The following is a 16,037-nucleotide window of genomic DNA, read 5'->3' as shown; positions in this document are numbered from 1 at the left end:
TTCTGGAACTCGATCTGCAGACCAGACTGCCCTTGAACTCACAGATGCACTTCTCTTTCTTATTAAGAACTTATTTCATGGAGGTACAATATTATAATCCTAACTCATGGGAGAGTGAATTCTAGGCCAGTCTACTTAGAAACCCAATCTCAAACTACCAAAATAAAAATATATAAACATATACAACATACAGAGAGTGCTTCTACACATACAATACCAAATTCTGAAGAGGACATCCAGCAATTAGAGATTTTATACATCACCAGTGAGAATGTGAAATAACAAACATTCTCCTTACATGACTGAAAAGTCTGGGCTTTTGTGAACCACTCTGACCTCAGTCTCCCAAGCAGTTTTGACAAAGACCTGGCTTAACGCAGAGAGTTTCTTTTTTTTTTTTTTTTTTTGGTTTTTTCGAGACAGGGTTTCTCTGTGTAGCCCTGGCTGGCCTGGAACTCACTCTGTAGACCAGGCTGGCCTCCAACTCAGAAATTCACTTGCCTCTGCCTCCCAAGTGCTGGGATTACAGGCGTGCACCACCACTGCCCAGCTATGCAGAGAGTTTCTAACAGCCAAACCAACAATATCTACCCACCAATAAATCAGTATGTAAATTATGCAAACATCTGCAGTGCTGAAACAATTATCTACTCCAAACCAACTTCTGCTGTTCTCACTGACATGGGTAAATCTCAGCATCATGCTGAGTGAGAGAAGTCAGGTGAGAAAGAATACAAATGATTCCAACTACGGAAATTCCTAAAACAACAATATTAATTTATAGTAACAATCCTTCCCTAAACACTTAGGACTTAATCCCTACATGGCATTAGGAAGTTTCTGTAGCGACAGTGTGTGTGCTCGCGCGCCGTGTTGACCGTTTGCTGTGATAATTCCTACCCACTGCATCCTGATTTATCTCAATGATGCTGACTGAAGTGATTATCATCCTGGGCCTAGTTTACCTGTCACTGTAGAGTTTTAGAAGATGAAAGCAAACATCTTGAAGTGGTCTCCGGGAGTCTCTTTCTTCCTCTACCATACAGCCACAGCCCTCCAGGTAAGAAGGGAGAGGGGAGCAGGCATATTTATCACCCTCAGAAGTATTCTGAAAAGGAAGAATTTTGAAAGAGCATTTTAACAGTTCTTTTCTTTCCTTTTTTTTTTTTTAATTTATTTACTTATTTTGTTTTTGAGTACACTGTAGCTGTTTTCAGACACACCAGAAAATGGCATTGGATCCCATTACAGATGGTTGTGAGCCACCATGTGATTGCTTGCTGGGAATTGAACTAAGGACCTCTGGAAGAGCAGTCAGTACTCTTAACCCCAAAGCCATCTCTCCAGCCCTTAACAGTTCTTTTCAATCAGTAGTATCATGTCTCAATATTAAGACACCTGTATAGGCAAGGTCTCTGTCAGTGGTTCTCAGTCTTCCTAATGCTGAAACCTGTTCATACAGTTCCTCATGTTGTGGTGACCCTAACTATAAAGTTATTTTCATTGCCATTTCATAACTGCTATTTTGCTTCTGTTATGAATTGCAATGTAAATATCTGTGTTTTCTCATGGTCTTAGGTGACCCCTATATGAAAGGCTTTTGACCTCCAAAGGGGTCATGACCCACAGGTTGAGAACCACTATTCTATGTAGTCCTGGGTGTCCTAGAACTTGATATTTAGACCAGGTTTGCTTAGAACTCAGAGATCCACCTGCCTGCAATCACTGGAAGTAAAGGGGTGCACAATGTCTGGCTCAAGACAACTTTTTAACTTCAATAATGACAAGAGATATGAGATATGACATTGAAGAATCTCAGCTTAAATGTTAATAAGGGGTGAGTTAAACCTCATGTCATGCTTAAGCAATTCCCAAAGGGATAAGCTAGTCTTAGAAATGACAAAAAAACCACTTCATATAGACGCAGAAAAAAACATTAAGAAAATTCATGACTTTTTTAAATAGAGTAAAAGCAAACGGTGGGTAGGCTGGTGCTGCCCTTTAATCCCAGCACCTGGGAGGCAGAGGCAGGACAGGCAGGCAGATTTCTTAGTTCGAGGCTAGTCTGGTCTACAGAGAGAGTTCTAGTACAGTCCAGGTCTACACAGAGAAACACTGTGTCAAACACTCACCACAAAGGAAATAAAGAAAAAAAGAACAACCCCCTCCTCTGAAAGAAAGTAAATGGTAGGAGAAATTGAAGAGGTGATTGCTCTGTCTAGAGGCAAGCAAGGTAAAGGTAAAGTTTTGAATTTGTTGGGTCTGTTTCAATTTTATATTACTCTGAAAGAGGGCAGTCAGCATTAAGTATTGTATTACTTGATATTTTTTTCTATGACTTAAAAAAAAAATTTTTTTTTTTGAGAGTCTCATCATGTAGCCCTAGACCTGACTCTTGTCTCCCAAGTGTTGGGATTAAGGCGTGCCTACCATACCCAGCTTGCAGGACTTCTCTGGAAAGACAAAACACCTACTAGCGTTCTCACTTGGCTCTTCTGAATACACACATACCTGAAATGCTTCTTCATACATGCTGAGAGCCCTGGAAATGGAGGCGGTTGGTGGAAGCAAATACCAAAGATGGACAGCAAGTGTTCGTTTCCAGTCTAGCTGAGAGCACACATTGATTTGTTTCTGTTCCGAGAGCTGCCACACCTGCAAGAGATAAGAGCATTACCATGTCAACTTTAGGTTGCCTTGGTTACTACAGCCTGTCTACAAGCTGTTCACTTATGTTAGCTTTTTGTTTAGTTTTTGAGACAGGGCCTCATTATGTATAAAAGGCTGGCCTTGAACTAGGAGATCCTCCTGCCTCTGCTGGGATTAAAGGAGTATGCCACCACACCCAGTCTTAATGTTATGGCTTGGATGTGAAATCTCCCATCCCATTGTCTTGCCATAATTGGTATGAGAAAGACATACAGACACAACAGATAATCAAAGAGTAAATAGCAAAACTGGATTAAAATAATTACTCCATTACTAGTAAAACAAAGAGTTGTGGCTATTAAAAAGAACAATACATTGGAAAACTGTGCAAATATGAACTTATACATCAATATAGATTTTAAAATGTCTGAGAAAACAATTATACATTGTTTACTATGTAAATATTATTTTGATATAGGATAGCTTTCTGTATTTATTTTTGTATGTGAGCATATGCATGCCATGATGTGTGAAGATCAGAAGTTAGAGGTGGTTACAGGGACTGGCTGACCAGGTTTCAGGTTTGACAGCAAGTGATTTTCTTTACCTGCTGTGCCATCTTGCCAGCCCCTTTTATTTCAAGTTTATACTAATTAATAAAGTATTTTTAGGCCAGTGAGATGACTGAATGGGTAAAGGCTGAGGACCTGTTTGACCCCAAGACCCACTTGGTAGGAGCGAGTCTGGCAAGTCATCCTTCGTTCTTCATACACGCGCCAGTGTACACACACATGCTTGAGAACAAGTGTGCAAAAGCACAAATAAATGTAGTAATTTTTTTCTTAAAGTTTTTTTTTGAGACAGGGTCTCCTAAGAAGCCTTGGCTATCCTGGACCGCTATAGACCACGTTTGTCTTGAATCTGGTCTAGATCTAAGAGCTCCACCTGAATCTTATTTCCCACGTGCTAGGACTAAAGTGTATGGCACCATGCCCAGCTAACTGACATTTTAAGTTGAAAATATTTCTATCTAGAAACAAGACAAAACTGTCAGTTATATTAATAGTGTAAAATTTACAAGAAAATTAGTATGACATTACCGGTTTTCCAGCTAACAGGGCGAATATGCGCAAGCGCTCATCGTGGATGAAGGAGTCAGCCTGGAGCTGATGCCAATCGGCCAACTGCATGGTGAGCAGCTCCCGCACTGATTGGCTTCCCACCAACTGAGACAAAAGAAGGGCAAGGCGATGATCACCTACACGAGAAACACAAGTTTTCTGATGAGGACTAAGGATCTACAGACGTAATGAAACATAGGCTATTACCATCTTCTTCCAGGCCTTGGGAGGAAAGACTCAGCAGTTGTCAAAGGAATATGCCAATGTTATATATTAACCATTGCAATGGTGGCATACACCTTTAATCCCAGCATGTGGGAGGCAGAAGCAGGTGGATCTCGGTCTGGTTCTCATACAGGGTTTCTGTCCTGGCCTGGCTTTTTTTCAGGGAGCTATCTTTGACTGGCAAGGATACCACAATACTATGAGGACAACCTGGACAGCAACTCTGAACCATTTGTATATATATGTTGCTCTATATGCATACATTTATGCATACTCTATGAATTACAAAGATAACCACCTAAGTACAGATCACACATTTAAATGTTTACAGTGACTAAGTCTTAGAATTTGGGTGCTTTTGTCCTAGTGCTTTCTACTTACCTGCATTTTTTTTTTTTTTTACTACAACTGCATATAAGAGCTATACAGTTTTAATTAAACAATATTTAAGGTTCCAGAGAATTGTTTAGGAAAACAATATATGGTCTCTAGACCAACAATCTTACTTGGATATATTTAGAAAGCAAATTACAATGGTAAGGCAGGGATAGTGTGGGAGAAGTAGGTAGTGGTGGAGGATCTCATTCCTACCTGACTGCTGTGCCAGACAACAGGCCTCACTAATCCTACTGCCCGTGAGGTAGCTGAAGACGGCCTCTATGGGACTGTCTCTGCGGGTTAAGGAGACTTCCTCTTCAATCTGAGGTGCAGCAGTATGGGACAGCCAGCGGGAAAAAGCTCTTCTTCGCTCCAGCGTCTGCATGTATTCGCTGGGTTCATCCAGCTGGCTGTCCAGCTCCTTTAGGTGGCCCCACAGAGCTTCACATAATGTCCATGTCAGGCTCCAGTGCTTCACAACTAAGAAAGTACAAAAACCAATGATTTAAAGTTTGGCAAGACCTCTTGAGAGGTCATCATTAACTGTGGTGCAAAATATATCAGCACAAACAAACAAACAAACCAAAAACTACCCCACTCATTCAAGTTTGTGAGCTCACTTTTCCCAATTTGTTCATCTCAATTTATATAAGCTGCACAAGTAGATGGTATGTTTGCTCACTCTGTATACCTGTGATACTTAAGATAACAACCTGATGCTCCTTTAAACAAATTTTCTGAGTCTAATTACAGCTATTAACTGTGATGGTCAAGAGGAGATTCTCTAATTTGACCAAATTTTGCCACAAAATGCATTTAAAAATTATTTTATGTGTATGAGTAGTATGTCTGTCTGTCTGTCTGTCTGTCTGTCTGTCTGTCTATGCACCATGTTATGTGCAATATGTCCAGAGGCCCTGAGAGGGCATTAGTTGGAGTTAAAGATGGTCATGAGTCTCCATATAGGTGCTGGAAATCATTTACCATCTGCATTTCACTCTCCAACCACAGCAGCAGATTGCTTTAGCATTCTCAGAGACATCTGGTAGAAATAGTCACTGCTAGGGCTGTTGTCCTGCCAGTTGACATTTGAGTGGCAAACACACACACACACACACACACACACACACACACACACACACACACACACACACACACCCTAACCACACACAAATTAAATATAATGTTGGGCCTGCCATATGAAGGTGCCAAAACATTAGAGAACACACAGCTTTTTAACAAGAGGTGCTAGCAAACTCAAAATGAATCCGAGACTTTAAGATCTGAGAATTTAAGCTGAAACACTGAAACAGGAAAATGGCAGTTAAATGCTAACATACAGGCCTAGGTAATGCCTTCCTGTAGAATATTCTAATAAACAGCAAGTTGCTTCATCATCATCATTATTATTAATTATTATTATTACTACTCATATTCGAGAGCTTCTGCACTGTAAAAAAATCACTGGTGAAAAGACAGATTATGAAATGAGAGGAAATCTTTGCAATCTGTTTAAAAGGGAATATCTAGAATAAAAGATAACAACTACAACAAAACCCAAACAAGCAAGCAAATCAATACATGGTTAAGCAAATGAGCCATAAGAAGTACAAATCTTTAGCCACCAGAAAAATGCAAATCAAAACTCCCTTGAGATTGCTTTCACTCTGGGTGGAATAATTAACAATAAGAAAAAAAAAACTACTCAAAAAATAACAAGTACTGATTGACAGTGTTTGAGAAAAAGGAATTTTTTGTATGTTGCTGTGGGATATATAAATTAGTCCATTCACCATGGTAACAAATATGGAGGTTCCTGAAAAAATGGAAAGATTTAAGTTTTAGTTATATCACTTCTTACCCCAGATACCTGACTCATAAAAGATACCTGAACACTGTGACTGTAGCTCGATTTCCAACTGACAAGTTAGGGAATCACCCTTGAAGCCTTATCAACAGAGGACTGGATAGAGAAAGTGGAGTCTATATTACATGGTGGAAGTTTTGTTTTGTTTTTTTCGAGACAGGGTTTCTCTGTATAGCCCTGGCTGTCCTGGAACTCACTCTGTAGACCAGGCTGGCCTTGAACTCAGAAATCCACCTGCCTCTGCCTCCCAGAGGGCTGGGATTACAGGTGTGTGCCACCACCACCTGGCTTGTTTTGTTTTTTTGAGACAGGGTTTCTCTGTATAGCCCTGGCTGTCTTGGAACTCACTCTGTGGCCCAGGCTGGCCTCGAACTCAGAAATCCACCTGCCTCTGCCTCCCAAGTGCTGGGGCTAAAGGCGTGCGCCACCACTGCCCAGCCATGGTGGAAGTTTACTGAGCCATAAAAAATTAAACAATGGCATTTACAGGTAAATGGATGGTAAGCAAAGTAGGTCAGACTCCAAGCAAAACAAAATAAAACTAGTATTCTATGTCTTCCTTTATAAGTGAAATTTAGGAAACATGGGTTAAAAGAAGACAAGCTGTGCTTAGTGGGCTACACAAAGCAAGCCTGTCTCAAAACACAAAGACAGACAGACTGACAGATACACATAATGAGTAAAAAGAGACCAGTGGGGATATGGAAGTAAAGGGAATAAAAGGAGGTATGATTACAATATGTTTACACACCGATACACAAACACACACACATCGTCAGCACATGCCAATAACAATAAAGGGCAAATAACTGCACAGCTCCTGATACGCTGACAGCTATATATCTACTTCCTGCACATAACAAGCATGGCTCGTTACTAAATGTCTTTGTTATTTGTCAGGAATTCAATTACCAAAATCCGAGGTTTTGACTAGCTGTGGGGTCTTTGAGGAAGTATTTATAAATTACAAGCCATAAGAATGATTTAAAAACAGTAACTCATAATTTCTTTCTTCTTGCCTCAGGTGAACTGTAGCAATGTGTAAGCACAGGAAGTCACCTGATAACCTAAGGAAATACATTCTCCTAGGAACACGTGCTACTATTTGCCTGATTCCTGGGACAATGGCTAGCAACACAATTTGTACTTACTTGGTAGTTCCAGTAAATCTCTGGGTGATTCCTTAACCCAATCTGCATAATCATGAATGACTGAAACCCCAGGATTGGGGACAATGAGAGGACACAGCTCATCTACATGGACAGTGCTATGTTTTAATTTGAGCTCTAGAGGTGTCTGGTATAACTGCAGATCTTCGTCCAGCTTCCTCTGTCTTAAGCCAAGTTTTTCCAAATGAACTTTGAATGGGGATTCAGATAGACTAGAAGAAACAACAGATGAGTGAGAAAATGAAGACAGCTGAAATTTCCCTACAACCAACCTATGCTTTATTTCTGACATGCAACAGAATAAAAGGCATTCCACTGCTATGTTTGTTTTTTGAGACAGAGTTTCATGTAGCCCAGGCTGGTCTTGAACATGTAACTAAGGATCACATTCAATCTCTCATGTCTCTGCCTCTAGATGCCTCCAAAATAATGGGACTGCAGGCATGCAGGCACTGACCACTCTACTGGGTTCCTGCTGTGCTGGGAATGACACACAGAGCCTCACGCACACTATGCAAACACTCTGCCCACTGAGCTACACTCACAGCCCTCAGAGCCTAATTCTCTTTTTACAAATGATTGTTCAAAACTTATTTTTATGTGTTGTGTGTATATGCTGTGGTCAGGGACAGATGTTGACTGTAGAATCCAGAAGCAGTGTCAGATACCCTGGAGTGAGGGTTACAAGAGCTTATGAGCTGCCCACTGTGGGTGCTGGGAACTAAACTTGGCTGCTCTGGAAGAGTAGGAAATATTCTTAAGTTAGCCATCTATACACTGTCAGCTTCTTAAATCTTAGAAAGACTAATGAGGTATTAAAATATTTGTAAGAACTTTACATTTTTCAATATGTGGAAACAATAATTTCCAAGTAAACAACACTGATGTTTATAAAATCATGTATGAGTAATGATACAAAGGTAAGATAACCAATATATTTTAATGTAACAAAGCTCAGCTCAGGGTACAAGTATGGAGTCAGTAGTTACTTGGTTCACTACTTAGTCAGATACTACAAAATCTAAACATCAAAAGTTATATGTAGAATGCCTAGTTTACAAATACTTAGATGTCAAAAGTAATGAAGGTAAACTTAAACAATTTTGAGATACATATCATATAACCCTAAACTTGATATATAGCCAAGAAAGATTCATGAATTTCTAATTCTCCAGCCTTTACCTCCTAGATGACTGTGTTATATGTGTGGACCAACACATTTGGCCAGATTCTAAATTACTTAATTCCTTTGTTTGTATCTGTTTTAAATTGATGAGCGAGAGAGTGAAGTGAGGGACTTGGGCATGCTAGGGAAATGCACGCCTACAGAGCTGTATTACCTCTGGAGTTTCAAAATAGGTTCTTGCTATATAACTTAGATTGGCCTCCAACTTGTGATCTCTTCTGCCTGTGTCTAGTGCTGGGATTATAGATTTGTACCACCATGCCCAGATAGACTACAAATTTAGACGAACATGAAGTCAGTCTGAACTTGATACAATTTTAAAAACTGATATTAATAATCTCCAAAATAATACAATACCATAATTTAGAGTCAATCAGTAAATTTAGAATGGATTTTCCTGAGATGTTCATGAAACTGATGATCTTTATTTTTCCAAAATCAATTAAAAATTAATAATCATTCATTTCATCCATAGTAAATAAACACAAACTTATTAGAATTATAAAAAATACATAAGAAAACTGTACATATTTGGTGTAAATGCAATACATTTTATATGGTAATTACAAGAGGGCTTAATTGTAGGGACTACATAGGAACATATATGATACTATGTACACAACATATATGAAATACTTATACTTGGGTTTAAAATTTATATAGAGATATCAAAAAGCAGGGTGCTGACCTTGGGTTTCTTGATAATAGAACACCCCAATTACATTGTGGATATTCCCCCAAAGCATCAAGAAACATAACTCACGATTTAACAGCTACTGGATTGGGCAGGAATCCATATTCCACAGAATCGGCAACCTGAAGATTTTCCAGTTCATGAGAGCCATGCAGCTGTTCTCCACTATTAGCAAGAGTCCAGTTGGGACCCCAACCAACCCGAAATGAACGTCCCATGAACAGAGCCATGTCCATCAAGAGTTTGCCCTTACCATACGTAATGGATTTTTCAAGAGGGACTAGGCCTGGCTGCCTGCGTATGCCCACTGTTTTTAGCTGAACCTCAGGGGCTGGGCTGGGCACTGTGAACACAGTGGCCAGGGGCAGAGGGACAGACCAGGGGGATGTGGATGGGACGTTCATGAGAGATGATGTCCTGGGAGTGCGACATTCTTGCACAGAGGCACTTGGTGAAAGAAAAGTTCCACTTGCAAATTTTGATTGCAGCAACCCACCAACTGAAAACAAAGAGGAAAACAGGCTTAAGAACACAGTTTGTTTCTTCACTAGCAATAAAAATCACTAAGGATGAAGATACTCAGACAGATTTTACAATAATCACTTTTCTTTGGAGACAAGTTCACTACGTAGCTTAAGTACTAGAATTCATGAAGACCAGGATAGCCTCAGAGATCCACCTGATTCTTCCTCCTAAGTGCTAGGATCAAAGATGTGCACCATGCCTGGCTATAGTAAGTATCTTTTGTTGTTGCTGTTATTGTTGTTTTTCCAGATAATATTTCTCTGTACAGCCTGGCTGTCTTGAAACTCACTATGTAGACCAGGTGGGCCTTGAACTCTGCTTCCCGGGTGCTGGGATTAAAGGAGTGTGCCACAATATTTACTAAAAAAGTTTTAAATTATATGTATGTTTGTGGGTGTGTCAACAGGACTGTAGCTGCCTGTGGATGCCAGCTGTCCAATTCTCCTGGACCCGGAGTTACAGGTTCAGGAGAACTGGACTGTAAGCTGCCTGATATGGGTGCTGGGAATCAAACTTGGGCCTTCTTCAAGAGCAGTATGAGCTCTCTACCACTGAGCCTTCTCTCTAGTACACAATAATTATCCTTTCAGCTACGAAATCAAAGCAAGAATTTTAATGATTTTATAAAGGAAAAACAAAATCCCTGAGAATTACGTTAATAACAATATTAAAGACAATCATGTATACACTTCTCTTTTCAGTAACACTGATCAGGAAGCATTATTACCATTACTCACATTTTAAAACTGAGAAAACTGGGCTTAGAAAAGAGGCCTGTCTAAGTCCATAGCGCTATCAAGTGACTAGACTGGGTGATGCACTTGGGTAAAACTTTTTTTCTTGGATATTTTATTTACATTTCAAATGTTATCTCCGTTCCTGGTTTCCCCGGTACCCAGAAACCCTCTATCTCATCCCCCCTCCCCCTGCTTCTATGAGGGTGTTCCTTTACCAACCCCCCCACTCCTGCCTCCACCCTCAATTCCCCTACAGTAGGGCATCTATCCACCCTTCATAGGACAAAGGACCTCTCCTTCCATTGATGCCTGACAAGGCTATCCTCTGCTACATATCCAGTTGGAGCCATATGTACTCCTTAGTTGGTGGCTTAGTGCCTGGGAGCTCTGGCGGTTCTGGTTGGTTGATACTGTTGTTCTTAATATGGGGTTGCAAATCCCTTCAGTCCATTCTTTAATTCCTCCATTGGGGACCCTGTGCTCAGTCCAATGGATGGCTGTAAGCATCTGCTTCTGTATTTGTCAGGCTCTGGCAGAGCCTCTCAGGAGACAATTTTATCAGGCTCCAGTCAGCAAGCACTTCTTGGCAATAGTAGTGTCTGGATATGGTGACTATATGCAGGACAGATCCCCAGACAGGGCAGTTTCTGGATGGCCTTTCCTTCAGTCTCTGCTCTAAACTTTGTCTCTGTATTTGCTCCCATGAGTATGTTGTCCCCCTTTCTAAGAAAGACTGAAGCATCCATACTTTGGTCTTCCTTTTTTTTTATTAAGGATCATATCCTAACTGAAATCGTATATGTAATAAAACTATTTTTAAAATGATGGATGAAAAAGGAGACAATAGATCCATCCCAGAAATACAAATATTGCATGTTTTCTCTTATTTATGGATCTTGGATATTACAGATTTCCTAACATTATTTATGTACTAATGACATGAAAATAGAAGATAAATTGTCTGGGGACTAAGAAACAGGAAAGTAAATGGCTAAGAGGGGATGGAGACTATGCTAAAAGGACATTACAATGGCTAGAGAAGGTGGCTCAGCAGTTAAAAGTATTCCTTGCTCTTGCAGAGGATCTGAGTTTGGTACCCAGTACACACATGGGGACTTACAACCAACTCTAACTTAACTTTCAAGAAATTTGACACTCTTTTCTGATCTCTGTAGGCACTTCATGAACCTATTACAGATACATGCATAATAACTAAAAAAATTCAAGACACATAGATAAATCTAAAAATTTTGAGAATATTATATTTGCACAAACACAGCCTTATGTATAAGTAAAATACAAAACCAGCTGGGTGATGGTAGCATGCCATTAATCTCAGCACTCTGGAGGCAGAGGCAGGCAGTGAATTTGGGGCCACCCTCATCTACACATTGAGTTCCAGAACAGCCAGGGCTACACAGAGAAACCCTGTCTTGAAAAACCCAACAACAACAACAACAACAACAACAACACCACCACCAAAGCAAACAAACAAAAAACCCAACAAGATAAAACTACAAAAAATCCAATACAGATCAAAACTGCAGTTCTGACATTATAATGTTCAGTGCTAGGTCTGAGGAAATGTTATTATGGGTTGCTTTAACAAGCTAAAGTAACTTTTTCCCTGGGATAGAGAGATGACTCATAGGTTAAGAACATAGTCTGCTCTTCCAGATGACCTGAGTTTAATTTTCATCAACTATGTAGGAGTTTACAATGTCTGTAACTCCAATTCCAGGTAAACAGACATTCACCCCAGTCTGTAGGCACCATGCACACAAGTGATGCAGAAATATACACAGGAAAAAGCATGTATTCATATAACATAAAAAAATTTTGTTTTGACATGAAGTCTTGCTAAGATGCCATGCTCATCCTGAACTCTTAAATCCTCCTTCCTTAGGCCCCCAAGTGCTGAGATGAAAAGAAATACTCGAGAGTACAGGCTATTAAAAGTCAAGTTTACGGTGAGTACAAATATCTAATATGTTTTAGAGATAGCATCTTGCTATAAATCTGAGGCTAAACTCAATAGGCCAGAGATTATGTGAGGTACCATGCTCCTCAACCATTTAGTTTTGGTTTTTAAAGTGTGTGTGTGTGTGTGTGTGTGTGTGTGTGAATGTAAGGAGAGGTAAGAGGACAACTTTAGGGAGTTGGTTCACTCTGTCTACAATGTGGGTCCTAGGAACCAAAACTTGCATCTTTACCTGCTGAGCCTTCTTGCTGGCCTCTATTTACCTTTTAAGAAAACATTAACAAAATTTCCAGTGGTAGTTCTTTAGCTTTCAATGTATTTTGAATTTTAATTGCCTAAATTCTCACTGATATCTTACTGATATCAATACTCCATAAACTTTTTATTTTTTGAGATTTTTCACACACATACACAAATGTGTGTATCTGCATGTATGACTGTGCACCATGTGTATGCAATATCTGAGTTCAGAAGAAGGCACTATATACTATGGACTAGAGTCACAGATGGTGTTGAGGATTGAACCCAGACTCACTAGAGAGCAATCAATAATCTTAATGCTGAGCCATTATCTCTCTAGCCAGTACTCTATAAAGTAGCATCAGCAATTTCCTACTATTTCCTAGTAGGAAAAGGAAAAGTTTTAAAATCTAATATGTGATTACCTCACAAGGATTTTCAAAACTTTAGGGAGAAGTAGATACTTGAAGTTTACTATCAATAAAAGCAGTAAGACAATGGAAGAACTAAATTAAAGGAACATGGTTAACTTGTGGAATCTAAGCCGGGCGGTGGTGGCTTACGCCTGTAATCCCAGCACTCTGGGAGGCAGAGGCAGGCGGATTTCTGAGTTTGAGGCCAGCCCGGTCTACAGAATGAGTTCCAGAACAGCCAGGGCTACACAGAGAAACCCTGTCTTGAAAAAACCAAATCCAAAAAACCAAACACAAAAACCAAAAAAACAAAAAAAAAAAAACAAAAAAACACTTGTGGAATCTAAGTATTATGGTGGTGTTTGGATTAGAGCTTACCATGCAATCCACACCCACAGTGACTAAAACACAATAAACACTAAAAGCTCAATAAACACACACCAATAAAGAGGTACTTACGATACTTAAAAACCTGCCATGTCCGCACTTTGACTTTATCTGTTTTAAAATGTGTGTGTGTGTGTGTGTGTGTGTGTGCATATGTGCGCAAACATGGAGGTCAGTGGGAAATTTCAGGAAGTAATTTCTCTCCTCCCACCATGTGGGTTCTAGAGAGCAATCTCACTTAGCTAATCAGGCACTTTTTATCAGCTACACCAATTCACTGATCCATTTTTTTAAAAAGACATTAAATAAATGTGTATGCATGAGTGCTTAAGTATATAATATATATGCACTATATGTGTGTCTGGTGGCCAGGGAGGCCAGAAGAGGGTGTCAGATCCCTTGAAATTACAGAGGGTTATTAGCTACCATGTGGTTTAAACTGGGGTCCTCTGTAAGAACAAATATTCTTAGCTGTTGAGCCAAGCTCCCTGGGTCTTGCTGAGTTGTTCTGGGTAACCTTAAATCCACAGCAATCTCTCTGCCTTAGATGGTAGGAAGAGTATGATATGTATTAAAAAAAATTTACACACACACACACACACACACACACACACACAGCCTTTGTTATACATAATTTAGGGGTTCGGCTAAAGAAATCCATTCAGCTTAGAAGAAGAAACATGAAAAGTCAAATCTTAGCTTAGAGTGTCCTTGAAACCAGCACATTTTATACTGTACCTATGGAGCGGGGTTTTGATGAATGGGAGGCTGAAATGGGGAGTCTAGGAGAACAGATTTCCTGAACAGTCTCTCCTTTGGAAGGGAAGTGACTGAAGCGTTGATCCATGGCATCTACATCTTCTTCATCAACAAGCAATGATGCTTTCATGATCTAAAAAGGGCAGTATCTACAGAATGAGTATTTTCCACAAATAAAAGACCATAAAAAAATGCAGTCTATACGAACCAAAAAATAGTTTCTTTTTAAAGCCTGTGCTCAGAACAAGTATAACATTCTTGTGAGCCACACACTACTACCCTGTATGTGCCTCATTCAGTAAATGAATTTAAAGTCAAACAAGCCAAAGGCTAAACAAAAAGGCTGAAGCTAGAGGATGAGGGAGAGAAATTAAACATCTATTTATCATGTTTTCAAATTTTCTATGTTGAAACCTAAAAATTACTCTATAAAGCAGACAAAGTACAATTTAAGAGAACTAGTAGTTGTTAAATGGCTTGTCTAAAGACAGGGCAGTAAAGTTACAAAAGCTGCTGAGAAATCAGGCCTTATAAACAGAGACCACTTTCTCACCGTCAATATAAAGTTTCCTTATTGAATAGGACTATGAAACCTGCTTCCTTTTCCTTTATAGTGAGGAAAACAGTTTTACATGAATAGTCAAAAAAGAGGCGTGATGTGACATAAGAGATTAAATATTAGTTTGGTTTTCTGTCATAGTAAGGATGGGCCAGAATGTCACCTGTAAAACATGTGGATTAATTCCCAGTGAAGATGCAATATGCGTTGAGGCAGACACAGGCTCCTGATCCTCAGGCACACTCTCTTCTAACACAGAATCTGGAACTGGCTCCTGGGTGATGTCTACCATGTCGCTGTCCAGTTCCACAACCCTGCCTAACTGCTCCACTTCTGGGCTCTGGCTCTGCAGACAGCAAAAACAGAAGCAATATTCAAATAAGCCAAACAGAGTGATGGTATATCAGATTAACTTTACTCAGAATATGATAAAGAAATAATATATCCTGCATGTTCTAGGAGATGAGAGCAGATCTGTTATAGAGGGTTCAACACAATGGTTCATGGACCATCCTTCTGGAATTACCAAGAGCCAGAACTGAATGTCCGAGTCAATGCCCACACAGTGATTGGTCTTCAGAGACAAAAATTACACCGTTCTTCACTTTGTTAGAAACTACAATTTCCTGGCTTACACAGGGTCACCCCCAACTTCCAAAGGACTTGTAGTTGGAAGTAATTGGAAAGAGAATAAAAGGCACCATTATTAAGGATGTCAGATAGGCACTCCAACAAATTACATTCTTAGTATACAAACAATTCCATTTTGTTAGGTGTTTAGATCTACAGCATCCATGAAAGAAGTCAGGTGTTGTGGATATAAGCAAGGAGTTCTCTGGGCTTGCTGGCCAGTAATTCTAGCCAATTGGTGAGCTCCAGGTTCAGTGAAAAGCCCCTTTCTCAATAATATAAGGTGGAGAATGACAGAGGAAGATATCTGCTATCAACCCCCAGTCTCTACACATACCTGTACATATGTACTTATATACATATACATGAGAGTTTATGTTAACATGCTCATAAAATGGAAGTGTACTATAAACTAGTTCAATACAAATTTGTTATGTTATATTCTAAACACACATAGAACCTAGTTAAGTGTTAACAGTGACTGAGACATTCATAAAACATTTTTAAGACAAAAAGG

General features: G+C 39.6%; 1 protein-coding gene across 6 annotated transcripts in view; it reads right to left on the bottom strand.

Moving 5' to 3' along the window:
* The window catches only part of Nup98 (nucleoporin 98 and 96 precursor), a 91,488-nt gene that overhangs the window by 8,188 nt on the left and 67,263 nt on the right, over positions 1-16,037 (bottom strand). For 5 of the 6 annotated variants that reach the window (XM_052156126.1, XM_052156125.1, XM_052156128.1 and 2 more), the window contains 8 exons: positions 15,054-15,236; positions 14,311-14,464; positions 9,359-9,788; positions 7,392-7,621; positions 4,587-4,853; positions 3,750-3,907; positions 2,512-2,655; positions 966-1,108 (listed from right to left, as the gene is read on the bottom strand). In XM_052156126.1, coding sequence (XP_052012086.1) covers positions 966-1,108; positions 2,512-2,655; positions 3,750-3,907; positions 4,587-4,853; positions 7,392-7,621; positions 9,359-9,788; positions 14,311-14,464; positions 15,054-15,236 — 1,709 coding nt within the window. Of the gene's footprint in view, positions 1-965; positions 1,109-2,511; positions 2,656-3,749; positions 3,908-4,586; positions 4,854-7,391; positions 7,622-9,354; positions 9,789-14,310; positions 14,465-15,053; positions 15,237-16,037 lie in introns of those variants that run through there. The other variant, XM_052156130.1, reaches the window with a different exon arrangement.

Source organism: Apodemus sylvaticus, chromosome 1 (genome assembly GCF_947179515.1).
Source record: "Apodemus sylvaticus chromosome 1, mApoSyl1.1, whole genome shotgun sequence".
NCBI classification, from domain to species: domain Eukaryota; kingdom Metazoa; phylum Chordata; class Mammalia; order Rodentia; family Muridae; genus Apodemus; species Apodemus sylvaticus.
The sequence above is the reverse complement of the archived record's forward strand: the minus strand, read 5'-3'. Positions and strand labels throughout refer to the sequence as shown.